The sequence below is a fragment of the Emydura macquarii genome, unplaced genomic scaffold, assembly GCF_026122565.2.
Source record: "Emydura macquarii macquarii isolate MOO-44397 ecotype Brisbane River unplaced genomic scaffold, CSIRO-AGI_Emac_v2 contig_2768, whole genome shotgun sequence".
Lineage (NCBI taxonomy): Eukaryota > Metazoa > Chordata > Testudines > Chelidae > Emydura > Emydura macquarii.
Window position 1 is genome coordinate 32017087 of NW_027132905.1, and position 20389 is coordinate 32037475.

At 48.3% G+C, this 20389-nt stretch overlaps 1 protein-coding gene across 2 annotated transcripts in view; it reads left to right on the plus strand.

Moving 5' to 3' along the window:
- The window catches only part of RELL2 (RELT like 2), a 40510-nt gene extending 20138 nt beyond the window's left edge, over positions 1 to 20372 (plus strand). For both annotated transcript variants that reach the window (XM_067566957.1, XM_067566956.1), the window contains exons 7-8: positions 16118 to 16160; positions 18846 to 20372. In XM_067566957.1, coding sequence (XP_067423058.1) covers positions 16118 to 16159 — 42 coding nt within the window. In that variant the 3' untranslated portion in view covers position 16160; positions 18846 to 20372. The remainder of the gene's footprint in view (positions 1 to 16117; positions 16161 to 18845) is intronic.
- Positions 20373 to 20389: the final 17 nt, after the last annotated feature.

The following is a 20389-nucleotide window of genomic DNA, read 5'->3' on the forward strand; positions in this document are numbered from 1 at the left end:
GAGTCGGCGGGGCTCCCACCACAACACGCCAACAGGGTTTGGCCCCTGTCTCAGCCACAGCTATGGCTGTCCCTGGGCCACTTCCTCCCCGTATCCCCAGGTACCTGTCTCCTCAAGGTCCTTGGGGTCACTGGGATACTCAGTCCGGGGTAGGCCTGCCAGTCCCTCCTCGTCCACAGGTGGCAAGGCGGGGAGCTCCTCTGTGAGGGGTAGCTCCTTCAGGTCACAGGGCCCATGGGATGGCTCGGCCTCAGGCAGCTCATCCAGGTCCTGTCCCGTCTCTGGGGGCTCGGTGTCAGGCAGCTCCCTCGAGGTCCCGTCCGGCCTTGGGGGATATCTCCCATTCAGGTTGCTCAGGGGTCTCGGTGTAGTCCCAGGGTTCTGGTAGCTCGGTCCAGTCACTGTGGCCTGGTCCAGCTGCCCAAGGGCCCTACCCACTCTCCAGGCCCTGAGGCAGGATTGGGGAATGGTTGGGGTCTCTGCTCTGGGAGGCGAATGTCCCTGGTGTCGGCTCGGCTCCATTCCTCCACATCTGCCTCTGACAGCAGTCTCCTTACTGAGCTCTGGGGCCTGTCTTTTATACTGCCCCTTCCTGAAGGGACTCCACCCTGCTGTTGCTGGTTGGGCGGTTCTATCACGGCCCAGCCTTTTGGTTGCCAAGCAGACTGGCATGCCGGCCCTATCACAACCCAGCCTTTCTGTTGCTGGGCAGACTTGTCTGCTGGGCCTGTTTCAGTCCAGCCAGGTCGCTGCGGCCCTTCCTCAGGTCCAGACTCCAGGAAAGGCCACAGAGCCTTCCTACACAGGGTGAATACAAACTGGCTGTGCTGCTTCTTCCTTGTTCTCTAGTTATATACAGACAAGAAAAGAAACATTATCTATTTACCTCGATGATCTTCATTTTCTCCCTGGCCCATGGCGGCTGGATTCCTGCCTATCCCCACGACTTCCAAACCTCCCATCCAGTGGGCTGTGTTCATTTTCACAGTAAGTCCCTCCCCTCATTCTCCAGCTGCCTTCCCCACCACTCCATCCAGAGAGAAACTCCTGCCCTGGTGCACTTGTAGGTGGGCTGGCCTGGATAGATCTGAAAAAGCTCCCGGGGCTGGGAGGACGCTGCCCCAGCTGCTGCGTTATATCCACCTCCCCCTGCAGATATTGCAGATCCAGCAGTGACTGGTCTCTCACTTTCTCTCAAGGTTCAGGCTGTGCCTCTAGAAGGGAGAGATGGGGCGCTTGCCCCATGTGGATCCAGTGCAGGCGATGCACCTGGGCCACATGCCCCGGAGACCCTCACTGCTTGTTTTAGGCTTTCTGAGAGGAGACAGGGGAGTTCACTCATGCCCCCATCTCCTCCACTGTCATGGTTGTGCCATTCCAACCTCCTCTTCCTCTTTCTGCAGCTCTCACCTGAGTCTGCATCCTCTGGATGCCCAGGCACATGCACATACCCACCTCCTCCTCTCTGTGCTGCAGGTACCTGGGCTCTGGGAATCGCATGCAGCACTAGCCTTCTACTGCCAGCCCAGATTCAGAGCAATGATCAGCCCAGACCAGCTAGTTTTGGTCCCTCCGTGGGAAAACATGGTTCCTTCCTTAACTCTGCCTCCGGTTCCCCATCCACTGTGTACATCTGCCTGGGACCCATCTTGACTGCACTTTGATTTCCAGGAGAGCCCTCAGTGTCACTGTCTTCTCGCACCATCTAGTCAGTGGCCAAAGCCCAGATCCTCAAAGGTATTTAGGCTCAGAGCTTCCCCTGATTTCAAAAGGAGTCAGGTACCTAAATATCTTTGAGGACTGGGCCAAGCCAATCCCAGCCAGTTTGCTACGTACAGCCACAGACTTAGCCTCTACCCACCTCCCTTGGTGGGCTCTAAAGACACCAGAATCCCCCACTGCCCTCTACTGGCCAAACAACTTAACATCACCACATTTATGATGCTTTCCTTACACAGACTGGATGCAGCAGCAAGCCCATATCCCCATCTGTCACCAACAGCACCTTCACATGCAGGAGGGGAGCGACGCATGCACCTCTTGTAGGACTGCCTTGTGCCTTGAAGGGGCACATGGGCTGTGGGCATCCCCCACTGCAGGGTTTGCAGAGAGGAATTCTGGCTGATGCGGCAGCTCCACCACTCTTTAGCAAGTGCAGCATGCACCACACAGAGCTTAGTGATTCTGCTAGCCTGGCTCTGCTCCTGAGACACATTGCGGCTGAGCTCTGAGCAGGCCTGAATGGAGGGAAGGCCCCTCAGCCTCACACATCCATGCAGAGACAGCTCCAATCTGTCCTCTGTGCTGCTCACATTTACTGCACACGTCCAGGGAACCCGCTCACTGCCCTGTGCCGTGAGATCTTCCTCAGAGAGGGGGAAAGAATTGATGTAAACACAGACAATATGATATTGATCTTGCTAGTCAGTCAGCAGCACTTTAACATCCTTGTGTCCCACGGGCTGGGTGATGAGCAGGGCCAAAGGTGAAATAATGAACTAACTCCAGCCATTCAATCATGTTTGTGAATTTCATGTTTCGTTTTCTAGTTACTGCCTTTTTCTTTTTCTTTTTGTCAGTCTTGGCCACTGTCTTGCTGTCTTAACAATGGTTGTTGTCTGGAAATTCCCTTATTTTATTTTTAAGGGAGTTGATTTATTTATATAGACATTTCCGAGTGTTCATTGTACTTCTTTCTAACACTGTTTTAAAGCAGTAACTGTCTGGGAAAATGCATAGGAAAGAATAAAGACAACTCTTAGGGAATTTCCCTTGTATCAAATCCACAAAAGCATTGAAGCAGAATTAGCGGGGGCGGCTTGTCACCTCCCAGGAGATCTGGGACATGGCATTGACAGGGCTGCTCTTCACTAGCTGGGATACTTAAGGAATGGAAGCGCTGGTGAGTCACTCCCTGGCGAGAGATCCTAGGAGGAAATGATGGTTCCTTTTCTCTCGCAGGCAGCAACAACTCTGCTTACTTCCTCACATTCTGCAAGCACAGGACCTGTTAGGCCCTCTCAGAGAAATTGGTGTGGGAGGAAATTCTCATGGAGAAATTGTCCTACCTGATAGAGTTCCATGGTGGAGGTTTCTATGCAAAGGGCTTCTATACCCAAAGTTTTGTTGTAATGCCCAGAACAGCTTCTACACAACGAAACTTCCACAGATGTCCTCCCACATACAAACACATTGGCTAGACGTTTGCTATGCAAGGATTTCTGAGTTGGAAAGTCTTGGGTGCGAGGGACTTGGGGCGAGAGCTTTCGTTCCGCTCCCTGGGATGCTAGGGAGGGCTCCAAGCAGGTGTGGTAATTTAGGCCCAGATCCTATTTCAGTTTCTCGCTTCCTTTGCTATCAGTGGAAGTTAGGAGCCTAAACACCTTGGCAGAATCTGGCCCTTAAATTGGGGATTTTAAAAATAGGCCCTTAAGTGCCCAACTCTTAGACTTTCATTTTCTGCAAACTGCTACCTCTACCTACCATTGGCCATGATAATTACACGACACCACATCTTTCTCCTAAAGATTCACGTTTGGCTGGCTGTAGAAATGACAGATACTGGAAATCAAGGATTATTACGTTATAGAGAGAGCAGAAGTGGCCACTATAATTAAGATTGCAGTAGACTTCCTTTCTACAATGCTGGCCTTAGGCCTTCCTAAGACAAGTCAGCAAGAACTGGGCACTTAACTCTCCTAGGCCCCTTTGAAAATTCCAGCCTTAATGATTTCTCTGATATTTCAGCCTTCCGATTTAATGACTGAAATTGATTCAGAGTTATTTCAGTTGTGAGACTTACAAGGCAGATAAGTACCTTGAGTGCAGCTGTTGGCCTTTGATCCTTGAATGAGCTACCATGGGTTCATGATGATCAGCACTGAATAAATGGCCTGCAGACTTTGTAAGCTTCATAGCAGCACACATAGACTTACCAGATCTGTAGGATGAAGGCAGAGGGTCTTGTAAAGTGTGGTGGGCCTTTTTGTTTCTGTAATGATCTTGAGGGTTCCTTAAGAACAAACTATTGAATGAGGAAGGAATAGAACTTTAATAACACAGACGGAGTGACTCAGAGGAATACAGCTGGGAGCAGCTATGTGGGACACATCTCCCAATTCACACAACACTGTCCCATGCTAGGGAGCATCTCTAAATCACAATCTTCTACAAGCATATCTCTACAGCTTCCCTCCTATGGAAAACAATTTAACCCTTAGATACATATTTTAAAAAATCTATCTAATGATGCATGCACTAACATCTAATAACTCATAACAACTATCTAATAACACATGCATTATACAATTCCATAAACTCAATGTGTCAACTACCTAGAGAGGAGAGGTTACTAGTACATCACTCTCAAGTGAGTCTTTACCCCCACTTTCCTCACATATTCTATCAAGTCTCTATATGTCTTTCTGGATGTTTGATCACCCAATCACATCTTCTCAGCACCAGTCCTTCATTCGAGTCTGTGTTGTTCTCTTTTTCCCTGACAGTTTCTTCACCATGTGTTGTTGATACCAGCTCAGTCAGGAGATATGCTGGAATCTACCTCAACTTTCACAGTGTTGGAACTCTCTGGGATAACTTGTAAATCCTCTCGATTACGTCTAAATGTGTCCCCTTCCTCTGTCTGGACCACGTAAGACCGTGGATGCAGCTGTTCTTTAATGGTACCCTTTTGGCCCAAGTATTAGAAATGTGATTCCTCAGGCACACTCTGTCACCTGGGTTATGAGACAGGAGATCACGGGCCCTTCTATCAAAATATTTCTGCTTCCACTTCTTATTTTCTTTTGCCTTCCGAGAGATGGCATTGTTCTGAGATTGCAGTAAATTATCAGTAATGGGTAAATTAGATCTGATCCTTCTTCCCATTAACAGCTGAGCTGGAGAAAAGCCATTCACCAGGGGTTTACTTTGGTAGACCAGCAACACTATACATACTGGGAACTGTGTGATTATGCGAGACTTTAACTTCCCAGATATAGACTGGAAGACAAGTGCTAGTAGTAATAATAGGGCCCAGATTTTCCTGAATGTGATAACTGACGGATTCCTTCACCAAATAGTTACTGAACCAACAAGAGGGGATGCCATTTTAGATTTGGTATTAGTGAGTAGTGAGGACCTCATAGAAGAACTGGTTGTAGGGGACAACCTTGGTTCTAGCGACCATGAGCTAATTCAGTTCAAACTAAATGGAAGGAGAAACAAAAATAGATCTTTGACTAGGTCTTTGACATCAAAAGGGCTAATTTAAAAAAATTAAGGAATTAGTTGGGGAAGTGGACTGGACTGAAGAACTCATGGATCTAAAGGCAGAGGAGGTTTGGAATTACTTCAAGTCAAAGTTGCAGGAACTATCTGAAGCCTGCATCCCAAGAAAGGGGAAAAAATTCATAGGCAAGAGTTATAGACCAAGCTGGATGAGTAAGCATCTCAGACAGGTGATTAAGAGAAAGCAGAAAGCCTACAAGGAGTGAAAGATGGGAGGGATCAGCAAGGAAAGCTGCCTCTTGGAAGTCAGAACATGTAGAGATAAAGTGAGAAAGGCCAAAAGCCAAGTAGAGTTGGACTTTGCAAAGGGAATTAAAACCAATAGTAAAAGGTTCTATAGCCATATAAATAGGAAGAAAACAGAGAAAGAAGAAGTGGGGCCACTAAGCACTGAGGATGGGGTGGAGGTTAAGGATAATCTAGGCATGGCCAAATATCTAATCAAATACTTTGCCTCCGTTTTTAATGAGGCTAATGATAAGTGTGACCCGTCTGTGCCCAGGGTAGCCAAATGATAATGCCAAGGTCAGGGCAGGCTGCAAAAGGAGAGCAGATTCTCACTGCGCTGGTGGGTGACACTGAAGTCAGGCTTCCCAACCAGCCACGAACTGCTTCTGATTTCCCCACACTGGATATCAAGAAGCCAGTTCACAAATGCCCACAGTACCAGTTCAATATAAGTTTGGATCTTACCTAAAATACCACGCTGTCAGCCAATCCTTTAGTAACCAAACCAAAGGTTTATTGTAAAAAGAAAGAAATAAACCATGAGAGAAATGTTAAAGGGTTAAAGTAAATCACAGATATAAATGATTAAAAGTCCATATACATCAGGTTTCTGGAAGAAATGTGGAGTTGCAGGCTTGTATAGTTCCCTCTGGTTCACATGCAAGGTCTTGGAAAAAAATATGCAAGGTCTTGGAAAAAAAGTTTGAAAGAGAAAGTAGTTAAGGACATCAAGGTTAACAGTAATTGGGATAAAATACAACATGGCTTTACAAAGGTAGATCATGCCAGACCGACATGATCTCCTTTTTTGAGAAGATAACAGATTTTTTAGACGAAGGAAATGCAGTGGATCTAATTTACCTAGATTTCAGTAAGGCATTATTAGTTAAATTGGAAAAGATGGGGATTAATATGAAAATTGAAAGGTGAATAAGGAACTGGTTAAAGGGGAGACTACAATGGGTCATACTGAAAGGTGAACTGTCAGGCTGGAGGGAGGTTATTAGTGGAGTTCCTCAGGGATTGGTATTGGGACGAATCTTATTTAACCTTTTTATTACTGACCTTGGCACAAAAGTGGGAATGTGCTAATAAAGTTTGTGGATGACACAAAGTTGGGAGGCATTGCCAATATAGAGAAGGATCAGGATATCAAACAGGAAGATCTGGATGATCTTGTAAACTGGAGTAATAGAAATAGGATGAAATTTAATAGTGGAAAGTGCAAGCTCATGGATTTAGGGACTAAAGAATTTTTGCTATAAGCTGGGGACGCATCAGTTGGAAGTGACAGAGGAGGAGAAGGACCCGGGTGTATTGGTTGATCACAGGATGACTATGAGCTGCCAAGGTGCTGTGGCCGTGAAAAAAGCTAATGTGGTCCTAGGATGCATCAGATGAGGTATTTCCAGTAGAGATAGGAAGGTGTTAGTACCGTTATACAAGGTTCTGATGAGACCTCATCTGGAATACATGTGCAGTTCTGGTCCCCCATGTTTAAGAAAGATGAATTCAAACTGGAACAGGTGCAGAGAAGGGCAACTAGGATGATCTGCGGAATGGAAAACCTGCCTTCTGAGAGGAGACTCAAAGAACTTGGCTTGTTTAGCCTAACCAAAAGAAGGTTGAGGGGAGATATGATTGCTCTCGATAAATATATCAGAGGAATAAATACCAGGGAGGGAGAGGAATTATTTATGTTCAGCGCCAATGTGGACACAAGAACTAATGGATATAAACTGGCCATCAGGAAGTTTGGACTTGAAATTAGATGCAGGTTTCTAACCATCAGAGGAGTGAAGATCTGGAATAGACTTCCAAGGGGAGCAGTGGAGGCAAAAAACCTAGCTGGCTTCAAAACTGAACTTGATAAATTTATAGATGGGATGGTATGATGGGACAGCCTAGTTTGGCTTTGAGTACTGGTGGTAGATATGCCAATGGCCTGTGATGGGACATTTGATGGGGTAGGTTCTGAGTTATTACAGAGAATTCTTTCTTGGGTGTCTGGCTGGTGAGTCTTGCCCACATGCTCAGGGTTTAATTGATCGCCATATTTGGGGCCAGGAAGGAATTTTCCCCCAGGGCAGATTGGCAAAGGCTGTGGGGTTTTTTCACCTTCCTCTGTGGGGCATGATTCACTTGCTGATGGATTTTCTGTACCTTAAAATCTTTAAACTATGATTTGAGGACTTTAATAACTCAGTCATAGGTTAGTGGTTTATTACATGTGTGGGTGGGGTTCTGTGGCTTGCATTGTGCAGGAGGTCAGACTAGATGATCTTATTGGTCCCTACTGACCTTAGAGTCCATGAGTCTATATCACCCCCACTGTCAAAAGTCTTTTTCATCAGGTTCTTTACCGTCTGTATAGATCTTTCCACCAGTTGATTTGATTGGAGGTAATTTGGACTGGAGGTTTCATGATGAAAATCCCAATCCGAGGTAAATTGCCTAAACTCTGTGCTGAAAAATTGTGGTCCATTATCACTAAAGACCTCATCTAGAAAAAATTCCTTTCATGCCAGCTATCACCGACTTACTATTACTACCGTGCAGTATGCAAATTTCTGGATGCAGAGAGTAATAATCAGTGACTATTAAGTAATCCTTTGAATGCCAGGTAAATCAGTGCCAACCTTCTCATAAGGCCTTTGTGGAACTGGATGGGGTCTCAGTGACTCTGCCTGTTGGCATGGCTTGTACTTCAAGCATGAAAAGCAGTTTCTTATCACATTAGTGATGTCGTGATTGATCCGCAGCAAATATAGCCCCTCTCATGTTCATTATTTGCACTTCTCAGTTCCTAAATGACCCTCGTGGATCTTCTGTAGCATTTCTTTTCAGAGGCTCAGCAGAATTATGACCTTACTGCCCTTGAAAATCGCCCCATCTATCACAGTCCTTTCATGTCTGCAGTTCCAATAGTCTCTTATACTTAGACAGCAACTGCTTATTTATTCAGGCCACCTTTTAATTATCACTTCTTTAAGAATCCCCAACAATTCATCTTTCTCCATCTCCTCTTTTATTTGTTGCAGTCTCCTGTTAGCTGTGGGAATCGACCTCATAATCATATCTATGTAGGCTGACACCTCTGTCTCTACTATCTTCTTGGGTGCCGTGGGTGCCACAGCTCTGGAAAGTGCATCTGCTGCGAATATAAATTTACCAGGCCTTTGCAACTTTATCATCATTCTTTGAATCCTTAAGGTACAGTCATTTAGCGGTTTGCTAAATAATGGAATCAGGGGCTTGTGGTCTGTTTCAACTTCCACTGTCTGTCCATAAATATACTGACTGAATCTCTCACAGGCAAACAAGATTCCTAAAAGCTCCTTCTCAATTTGTGCATTTCTAGTTTCTGCATCAGTCAATGATTTGGATGCATATGCCACTAGTTGCCAGCAATCCTCATGCTTCTGTAAAATCACTGCACCCAACCCAGACTGTGATGCAACCACTGAAATCTTAATAGGCCTTCCTGGTGCATAGAACGTCAATACTGGTTCTTGAATCAGGTGTTGTTTTAGCCCTCCCCGTAATTCCTCATGTTTAGCACCCCAACACCATCCATTTTTGTCCTCTAAGAGTTATCTCAATGCCGCTGCTTTAGCAGAAAGATTGGGTCTGAATTTTCCAAGATAATTAACCATTACCAGGAATCATTGGACATCTTTCTTTGACGGGGGACATGGCATCATTTCAATGGCTAAAATCTTCCTCTTATCAGGTTTTACACCTTCATGGGAAATAATGTCTTCTACAAAAGTCAGTTCTCTAACTTCTAAGACACATTTGTCCCTATTTAGTTTGTGGTTTGCAGCTCTAGCTGCATCCAGCACTATCATGCTCCTCTTTTGTTGAGCCCCAGATGATGATGTTGTTCATGGAGGTGTCCACACTGCTAATATGTTCATAGCTCATGTGTATGATTTTGTGGTACACCTCTGGGGCTGAAGCTATATTGAAGGGTAAGCATAAAAATCTGTATCTTCTGAATGCAGTATTAAATGTGCATAATTTTGAGCTTTCCTCCATTAATTGTAGTTGCCAAAACTCTGAGGATGCATCCAATTTACTGAAATATGAAGCATTTGCAATCTGAGCCATAATCTCTTCTCTGGTTGGTAGTTTGAAATGTTCTCTTTGTAAAGCCTTGTTGAGGTCTCTGGGATCTAAACACATGTGTAGCTGGCTGGTGCTTTTTTCCACAATACTAGGGAGCTCACCCATTCTGCTGGTTCCTCTACTTTTTGTATTACGTGCATTGCTTCCATCTTTCCCAGCTCAGCCTTGAGTTTATCCTGGAGTGCAAATGGCACCTTTCTACACAGATGAATAACTGGAGGGACCTGTTTGTTTATCTGGATTGTATGTTCATCCTGCAAGCAACCCAATCCCTGGAACAGGTCTGATATTCCTGAAAGACTGCCTCATAGCCAGGTGCAGTACAGTCTTGCACCCTTTTTACCAGATTGAGTTTCTCACATGCAGCAAGGCTCAAAATTGGTGTCACCACCTGTGGCACTACAATGAAAAGGAGCCTGTATATGGTGTTTTTAATGGTTAACGCTAGCAAAGCATTGCCCCTGCACTGGTATATTTGTTCCAGAATAACCAGTTTCTTTTAAGTTTGTTGGTCCCATTTGAGGTCTTATTTTCAGTCTCTCATAATCTCATGAAGATAGAATATTGACCTGAGCTCCTGTGTCCAGTTTCAGTGGAATGACTGTTCCATTCACTGTCAGAGGCAGTATCCAGTCCCTCTCACCAGGCTTGCTTGATCCCAGTACATCTACAAAAAACTCCTAAGTCACATTGTCAGTAACTAAAAGCACTTGACTCTTCTGCCTTTGGGATCTGCAGCAGTTTGCAAAATGATTACGATTCCTGCAGTTATGACAGAGTTTCTCATAGGCAAAACACTGGGGCCATGCCGTGATCCACACTTGCCACATAATTGTCTAGACTCAGTCTTCTCTTTAGCAGGGATTGGTTCCACATTGTGATTTGAGACACTCTGGCTATATGCTGCTTTCCTTAGTGCATGGATGCCCCCTTCTGGTGAATTCAGCTGTTTTACTTGTGTTTTTACTGTTTCCTTGGCTCTGCATACTTGGAGAGCTTTGTTCAAAATTAACTCCCTCTCCTGGAGCAATCTCTTTCTTAACACATTGTTTCTATGCCGCAAATGAGTCTGTTTGTGATCAGAGACTCTGTCAAGCCACCAAAGTTACAGGTTTTAACTGAGTTTCCTTAATTCTGTGACATATTGCTCTATAGTGTCATCTGGTTTTTGCATGCATGTAAAAAAATCTATGTCTCACAAAAGTGATATTCATTTTTGGCATGTATTTAGTCAGTATTATATTTAACTTCTTGGTTTCAGCTTCCTCAAACTCAAAATTATTATATACATTCAGTGCCGCCTCCCCAGCAACATGTAAAAATCTAGATGATTTTAGGTTTGCATCTTTGTCTTGTGCCCCAATGGCAGACAAATACAAAAGAAATCGCTGCTTAAACTTTATCCAGTTTCCTGCAACATTGCCTGACATTTGCAGACTGGAAGGAGGCTGTAAAACATCCATTCTTAGAGTTGTGCTTTCACTTACTCGCTGAAGGCTGTTTGTCTGTGCTTTCAGGTATGCCCTTTGTTTGTCTGTGCTTTCAGTTGCAGAAACAGGAGTTCTCCTCCATATCCTTGTAGTTTCCAAACTCATTCACCACTACTGACACCATGTAATGATCTTGAGGGCTCCTTAAGAACAAACTATTGAATGAGGAAGGAATAGAACTTTAATAACACAATGGGAGTGACTCAGAGGAGTGCAGCTGGGAGCAGCCATGTTAGAGCTGATGTAGGGCACATCTCCCAATTCACACAACACTGTCCCATACTAGGGAGCATCTCTAAATCACAATTTTCTACAAGCGTATCTCTACAGCTTCCCTGGTGGTACTACTGGGCTGTGATGCCATCCAGCAGCAACCACCAAGCTCAAGGTGTCTACAAAGCTGATATCACCATGAGGAAATAACTAAGGACCATACCCCCTAGGGCACATGGAAGGGTGGAGTACCCTGTCTACCGCATCACTTCTCCTCTTTATACCCCACAGGAGCCACTTTAGGGGGACTCCAGAGTCAGGGGTGAGAGGGGATCTGGGGCCAGGAGGGAGGGGTGCTTTCTGCACTCCTATGCCTTTCGCAGATAGATTATTGCTGACCCCATCAGCTTAACTCACCCACTGTCCCATACTCCTGTGTGAACCCTGCCTCCTTAGGAAACTGCTGGTGCATGGGGCTCTGGCAGGAGGTGCCCATTAAGCTGGGAAGCAGCACAGAGGCACAGTGCCTCTGTGCAAATGGCCTGGAGCGCCTGCAGACCTCAGGGAATAACAAAGGAAAATCAATGGGTGCAAACCTGCAGCATTTCCTGCAGAGAGGTGACTATGACCCTATGCAGATTAGACACCGTATGAGGCTATTCACCTTGACCTCTGTGCTAGGCCCCCCGGGGCATATGTGTGAGATGAATTTGCGAACGTTAGCCCAAGCCATTTTTCAAATAGGGCCAATATCTGAATGGCTTTTCAATGCCTGGCACTAATTTTCAGTCACGTGGCTCCCACTCAGTGTGCCACGTCCCCCGGTGCTTCGCCACGGGTAAGCACAGCGCGCACAGTGTCGACCCAGGAGCCACTGACAAGGAGCTTGAGTCAAAGCTAGAAACTCTCTCCAAACCAATGGTGATGTCGCTGCTGTGACTTCACACTCCCTTATTGATCTCACCCGGGTGCTGGGAGGAATCATTAGCTGCTCTTTGTAAAGCCCTTTGAGATTTTCTGATGGAAGATTGTTGGGATGGTTGAAGCACTATTGTTCATTTGTCACCTTGCTCCTTGCTTCATTTGCTCCTCACCTTGACCGACAGTCTCCCGCAACCAGGGCAGTGCTCATGCAAAGTCATTTCAATGGAATACATGGGCCCAAAGAGTCAAAGGGGTTAACGTGACCCAGTCACTGTCCAGCACTAAACAGGGTTAAACCAGGGTTCGGGTTTGCCACCCAGAGACCTCAGCCTGCTTCGTGCCGTGACGAACATTAAACAGGCTGTTAACCGTCTAGTGGAGAGACGGCAATGAAGGAAAACAGCTAAAGCAGCTGAAATGGAGAGCGTTAAGTAAGACTGTCATTTTAACCATGTCCCTTGTTCTCTTCCCTGTTAGCTGGAGACTAGAAGGAAACTCCCCCCATGTGGCCGTCTTTTAAAATGGGAATAACTGTCCTTTTGGGGGCCAAGAGAAGAAGTCCGTCGAGATGGGCTGGAGCTGGCATTGTTAAAGTCCAATCCCATTTCTAAAAAACAGGACGAGACAAATCGCCATAGCAGGGCACAATCCAGGCCAATGAGTAGCAGGGTCACCCCTGCCTCTAACTTGGGATGCCCTTTACACTGCCTTGCAGCCTCCAGCTTGTCAGTCACTGTCAGCTATGTCTGTGTGTGCTGCAAGCAGCCAGCCTTAACGATTACACAGGGTGACCCCAACACACTCCCGGGCCCAGATTTTTCCCCAGAAACATGTCCTGTACTGCCCAGCCCTCTCCTGGACAGTGCAACTATAATCAGTCTGTTATTCCTTTAAGGGAATAATATGCACATATCTTGTGACCCCAAATGGAGTTACCCAGACACTTCATCTTGAGTATGCTGGATTAGATAAAACAATAAAACAAATTTAACAACTACAAAGAGAGAGATTTTAAGTGAATACAAGTGATGAGGCATAAAAGTCAGCAATGGTTACAAGAAAAATAAAGATATAATGCTTATTGATGCCTCACTTAACTACCTACATTCGATTCAAAGCAAAGTTTTCTCACCACATGCTGTTAGCAGTCTTACCAACCAAACACCTTAGGTCACAACCTCTTCCCTAGAGTTCATCAGCTGCTTCCTTTTTCTCCTCAGAAGCAGTGAATGTGATAGGCAGGGGGAGAAACCCTTGAGGTTACTATCCCTTCTTTTTATAGATTTAGTCCCCCTCTTGAAAAACATTTTCCAGATGAGAACCAGGAGCCAAAGCGTCTATGTGGAAGGATGTTCCCTGCTGCTTTTTTCACCTTTTTGAACTTCCTTTGTCTTCCCTTTCTTCTTGATGACTCTATTTATTGCTTAGATGCAAATGAAGCAGAGCTGTGTGGTTGGAATGTGTGTTAATAACATCACACAGGGAAATCTTATAATATCACATGCAATGTTGCCACACATATTTTACCAGGACAATACTGACCAGCAAATTATGAGTTGTAAAAGAATACCTTGCAAAGATTAGTACAATAGTGTGTGAACACAGGGGTGTATTCTGTCACACAGACACACACTGCAGGGGAGAGGCAAACAGCAAAGACAGGAAAATGCAGTTTCTGGCTCTGGTGTTGACTTTCATTTGCAACCTCACTGCTGGAGAAACACAGGCCCATTGCACAGTCTGATCAGCCTCTCTGAGACTTGGCACTCTTGCCAGTATCAGGCTGTTTAGAGCATTGTTTTTAGCTGCTTCTTTCTGGTTGCAGCTTCTCAGCAGCATTGCAAAATATACAGGCTTGGCTGATCGAGCTAGACTTTTATTAACCAGATGGCGAATAGAGAGAGAGGAAAGTGAAGAAATAAGGTGCGGAAGGAAAAGGACCCACGAAGTGTGTGTGAGTGACAAAGTCTCACGTCCCAGATGGTGGCTAGGATTTAGCTGGTGGAGGTGGTGATGTCATGAGGGTTGCTCTCGCTGGTCCAGTCTAGGCAGGACAAATGCCCAGCAGCATTAGGGTCGAGCCCAGTGTCCCAGGAGATTTTGAGATGGTGGCTCCTTTCCTGTCCTCCCAGCCAGCAGTTATAGAATCACAGACAATTAGGGTTGGAAGGGCCCTCAGGACATCAACTAGTCCAACCACCTGCTCAAAGCAGGACCAACCCCAACTAAATCATCCCAGCCAGGGGTTTGTCAAGCCGCGCCTTAAAAACCTCTAAGGAGCGAGATTTTACCACCTCCTTAGGTAACCCATTCCAGTGCTTCACCACCCTCCTTGAGGAAAAACTTTTTCCTAATATCCAACCTAGACCTCCCCCACTTGAGACCATTGCTCCTTGTTCTGTCATCTACTACCATTGAGAACAGCCTAGCTCCATCCTCCCTGGAACCCCCTTTCAGGTAGTTAAAGACTGCCATCAAATCCCCCCTCATTCTTCTCTTCTGCAGGCTAAACAAACCTAGTTCCCTCAGCTGCTCCTCAGAAGTCATGTGCTCCAGCCCCCTAATCATTTTTGTTGCCCTTTGCTGGACTCTCTCCATTTGTCCACATCCTTCCTGTAGTGTGTGTGTGGGGGGGGGGTGGAACTGGACACAATGCTCCAAATGTGGTCTTACTAGTGCCAAATAGTGCATAACTACTTCCCTCGATCTGTTGGCAATGCTCCTACTAATGCAGCCCAGTATGCCGTTAATCTTTTTGGCAATAAAGGCACACTGTTGCCTCATATCCAGCTTCTTGTCCACTGTAACTCACGGGTCCTTTTCTGCAGAACTCCTGCCTAGCCTGTCGGTCCCCAGTCTGTAGCTGAGCATGGGATTCTTCCGTCCTAAGTGATCGACTCTGCACTTGTCCTTGTTGAACCTCATCAGATTTCTTTTGGCCCAATCCTCTAATTTGTCTAGGTCACTCTGTATCCTATCCCTGCCCTCCAACGTATCTACCACTGCCACAGCTTAGCATCATCTGCAAACTTGCAGAGGGTGCAAGCCACCATCTTTCAGATCATTAATGAAGATGTTGAATAAAACCAGCCCTGGACCAACCCCTGGGGCTCTCTGCTTGATACTCGCTGTCAACTAGACATCGAGCAATTGATCACTACCCATTGAGCCCGATGATCTAGCCAACTTTCTGCTCACCTTATAGTCCATTCACCTAACCCATACTTCTGTAACTTGCTGGCAAGAATACTGTGGGAGACTGTATCAGAAGCTTTGCTAAAGTTGTCAAACAGCTTCTTCCTTTTCCCCCACCAAAGTCTGCTCTTGTGAGAACCTCAAAGCAGAGTTGTGGGTGGAATAGCCCGTCTCCTCCTTATTTTGGTCACTAGTTAGGCCTAATTTCTGACACACCAACTTTGGTTAATTGATTTCCAATCCCACATGCCTCTTGTTTAACAGGCATGATCCTAGCACAGTGCTTGAGTTATAGCAGGAAGCCTCTTTGTTGGGAATTACTTAGGTTTTTTTGTGTCTCACTTTGGCACCACTTCCCATCAACATTCATTGTTATGGGTCAGTGCGACCCTTTATGCACTTTCACTCACTGGTCACAGTTGAGCTTGTAAATTTGTGGGCAAATTTATCACACCAGGCCTCATGCAGCTCCACCACTGCACCTGAATCTTGACAAACCCTGTTCCCAGCTAGGGGTCCCTGTGTAGCTCTCCCAGTGCACCCCAGTCTGACCTGCAGCACCTCCCCCACACACTGCCGCTTTGACGAGCGAGCCACAAACCTCTCTGTGTTTTTGTCTCTCATGCTTCTTTCTTCCTCTCCCTCAGGAGCACAGCTCTGCGGTGCAGGACCCAGGAGTGACTGTATGACGTAAGTGCCACTTTCCAGCTAAAGACAGCAGGAACCAAAGCAGAGAGAGAGAGAGGGAGAGAGTGGGAGAGTGTGTGTGTGTGTGTGTGTGTGTGTGGACACGTGTCAGGGAGAAGGGATTTAACTCTGACTGGCAGCAACACTGTCTCAGGTTGTGATTCTCACTGATGTCACAAGCTAACAGGCACGAGCCTGCAAATATCTGAGTAAGAGACAGCTAAGGAATTCCCAGGTGCTGCAAGAAATGGAATTGATGACTCATCCCTGGTCCATACTCACCTGGTGATTTGGCAGCAGTCGACAGGAGTTACGCAAACTATGCAGAGTAGCATGCGTAACTCACGTTGACTGCGCTGCTTCCCTTTTGCGCGCTGTCTACACTGCGCTGCTGTTCCCGTCGACGCAGCGCTACGCTACTTGAGGGGGTGGTTTACCAGTGTCGACTTCCTGATCGATTGACCAGGTCTACACTGACTGCTCAATCGATCCAGAAAGATCGATCTGGCGGCGGCAAATTTGCCACCGTCAGTATAGACATGGCCTCAGTGGGCACACACCTCCCTCAGGCTGCATTGACCCCTGTGCCCTAGGGTAGCTATAATGGGCTGGTATAAAGCCAAGATAAAGCCCTTGTACTTTTCTGAGGTGTAGGAAAATCAGCTTCAGTTGCTGGCTGGCTTCCGTCTTGCATAGTTACATTCTGTCTCTCTAGACTTGCCGCTGCATTTTCAGCCAGACACAACATTCTCCCCTGCCCGTGCTAGGCTGCTGTGTTCCACTCCAGAGGCAGCTGCAGTTCTTTGAAAGCCGGCCCACCCAATCAGATTTTAAGCAATTCATCCCGCGTTTTTATCAGCTTCTGTTTTACTTGTGCCACAAGGCTTGTGCCCACCTGCCCTGCCAAAAAATCAACCACAGGCCCCACCAAAAAATCAGTCTGGCTACGCCTCTGGTGGCAGGTGAAGTGCTGGGGAGGGGAGGAAGCCATAACCAAAGATCCTGGGATCCCTCTGGCTGGAAGCCAATAGAGAAGTGCATTATAGAGACAGAGGAATCAGTGCAGTTGAAGGCCAGCAAGTTGCCAGCAGTGGGCTGTGGGTCCTTGTCCCTTTAACATTCCTGTCTCCTTGCAGTTGAGGCATCTGAACCCATAAGATCAGGGCAGAAGGGACCCATGAGCTCAGCGACTCAGGCCAGGCCCAGCAGCGGGGTGCCCTGAACAAGAATGGGCGGCTTGGTGGGCACAGTGGGGGTGTGTATGTTTTGGGCTAAGACTGCAGAGGCAGATGAGGAGCTTCTCTGCCTTCACATTGTCAGTCACCTTCCTCACCATTCCCATAGCATCCACCCACCCATAGCCATCTGACAGGCTTCTGCACGGGATCCCAGTCTGCCTGTGCGTGGCAGGGCAAGGGAGAGAGCAAGCACTGGGGAATGCCAGCATGGGGTCGGTCAAGCCTAAATGAAATTACTGAGCAGACAGGAACCTCCCTCACCTGGAGACCCCACTTCATGGGGACATCCTTTCAATGCAGGAGCCTAGACACTGCTCAGGATCTGGGTCACTGTGCCTGCTGGCCCTTCCCCTTATGTTCTCCATTGGTCCTGTTCTCTTCCATCCCTGCCTCCAGAGATTACCTCCGACTGCAGGCACGCCACACCCGCGGATTCCTATCCCTCCTGTGTGTGCGTGCTATGCCCTTGGGACTTCCCCTAGCCCCTACCCACAGGTTTTTGGTGGAGCCAGCAGCGGTACTGGTGTTTGCACCGTGAAAAGCAGGCCTGGGAGCTACAAGGTCCTGCTTCTGAACTACAGCAACTTGGTGGGATCTAGGCCTCCACGGAAAAGCGTCAACATGCTCGAAGTGCACTGCCTGGGGGGAGGAGGGGTGCCCTGAAATGGGTCAGCAAGGGCCAGACCCTAGCCCAGCTTTGCTCACCCGTCCTCTGTGATAGAGCAGCTGCCCTACCAACTGAAGGGCAAGACAAGCGCCTAGATGAAGGGTGCCATAGTTGGGCCTCACAGCTAACGCACCTGGCCCAGCACCAACAGGAGGCAGGAATTTCACTACCTTGAGGTGGCAGCGATTGCCAAGGTTGGGGAGGGCATGAATCCAGGATTAGGAAGCAGCCATCTGGCAAAGGCCAGGAACCCCCTAGGGTTGCCATGTCAGGTGTCTGGTTTTAAAGGGACCTGTCCAGTGTCCAGTCAGAAATACTGACCGGACACCAAAAGTCCGGTTAGCACAGGCGGGGCAGGGGAGGAGCAGGGTCATCAACTTCCACCAGCCCCTGCTCAGCCGAGGCCGCCTCCTACCTGCATCTCGTGGGCAGGCAGTTTGTGTCAGGCTGCAGCTCCCAGCCAGGGAGCAGAAGGAGCCCAGCTGGCGGGTGGGGAGGGCTGGAGGATCCAGCGAAGGGGAAGAGGAGGGAGCAGGGGGAGGATCCAGTTTTCAGAAGTTGGAAAGTTGGCAACCCTATGCTGGGGGCTCCCCACTCACCCCAGAGCTAGGCCCTGGCCAGTCCTGCCTCTTGTGGTTTCTCAGGTGACAGCTTTAACCAGCGCCAGCCAGAGCAGCAGAACCGCAGGCTCCAGCTTGTGAAGGGCCAGTGGCTGTGCCGAGCTGGCAGCTGCGGGGAGGAGCGGATGCTCGATATGGTTCTGTTCATTCTCTCCTCTCGCAGCTCCTCTCTGCCGAGCGAGGCCTGCCAAGCAGGGACGCAGCCAGCCAAGAGAGGCTTAGGGCAAGGAGCCAGCAGCGCCCACGTGGGAATGGTAGAGGTGAGCCCTGGCCCAGAAGAGCTCAACTGCGCTTGGCATGGCCAGAGCGCCACACGGATGCACCACTTCAATGACTGTACTTGGCACCAGACTCCTACCCATCCACAATAGTCACCTGAGGCTCCCAGCCCCCAACCCACCACCAGCCCTCCCGCAGCCTGAGTGCACTGCCCAGCACCTGGGGGTCAGCAGCAGCTCAGCACCCCACATTTGGCCCTCAGCTCCCCCATCCAAACTGACGCTGGTAGGAAACCACCAGCCTCATAAGCCTGGTGTTAGTGTGCTGGGTGCCCCGGCTGCTGTACAGATAATCCCACTTCCACCATCCGACTGGGGAGGATGCCAGGTCGGTGAGCCAGGCTGCAGGGCACAGGCCAGGGAGAGCCCAGCCATGACACTTTGACAGGCTCCACCCTGTGCTTCCCCCCAGTGCTTGAGGGACAGTCTCAGCCATAGAGCCCAGGCTCCAGCCTGGCAAAGACGGTCCCAGCTCTACCTCGCAGCCTTGGTGCTTTAAAGACGCCCACCCAAGGGGTGACCAGGGCCCAGTGCTTCTGAGTCACTTGGGATTCTGAGGTTCTGGAGCGGCCCTGGAGGAACCGCTGTGCCCACTCCGCCCCTCTGCCATTTCAAGACTAACCTCATCTCCATCAGCCCAGCGCCAGGCACCCCCCTCGGAAACACCTGGTGAGTGCAAAGGGGACATAGCAGGGTTAGTGTGGCCAATGCTGGGCACAGGCAAGGCTTCTCGCCCTGCCTAGTGCCTGCTGTGGGAGTTGGGCATGAGGCAGTACCCCCAAAAGGCCAAGCCCAGGCATGTCAGGAGCACATCTCCTGCTTGGAGAGCTAAGTGCAATGCAGAGCAAGACACCTGGGGCAGCTCAGGCAGGGTCTGTGTGCGTGAGGCCCCACAGAGCATGCTGAGGCAGACAGCTCACACCTCTGGCAGGGGCCTGACCCAGACCAATACCAGCCAAGGACTGGCAGAGCTGGTTCTGCAGCCGAGGACAGCACAACCAACGGTACCATCTCCTGTTCTCGAGTCACTCATTGCAACGCTGCTGCCCAACAAGCAGATGGGAGCTGCCTGGGAGAGTTCGGCTGTGGGGCGCCCTGGCAGGGGCAGACCACATGGAAGAACTTGGCTGGGGAAATGGCTTTCACCCAGCCCTGTAGCAGAGGGGCAGAGGCTCAGTGCAGACCACGGCAGCCTGCCCTTCCCAGCCTAGCTAGGAAGAAGGGGCCCAAGCCTGGCTCTGGCGCTTAGCCAGCTTGAAGCAGCATCCCCCATAGTTACATTGCTGTGTGTCGTAGTGTCGTAGTGTCAGCTGGGACCAGGGCAGCATGCAGCCCAGCTGCTGGGGGCCAGCTTTGGTGTTTATCTGCACTGTAAATAGACAAGCTGAAACCATTAAAGCTGCTGATCACACGTGCAGAGTGAATTCTG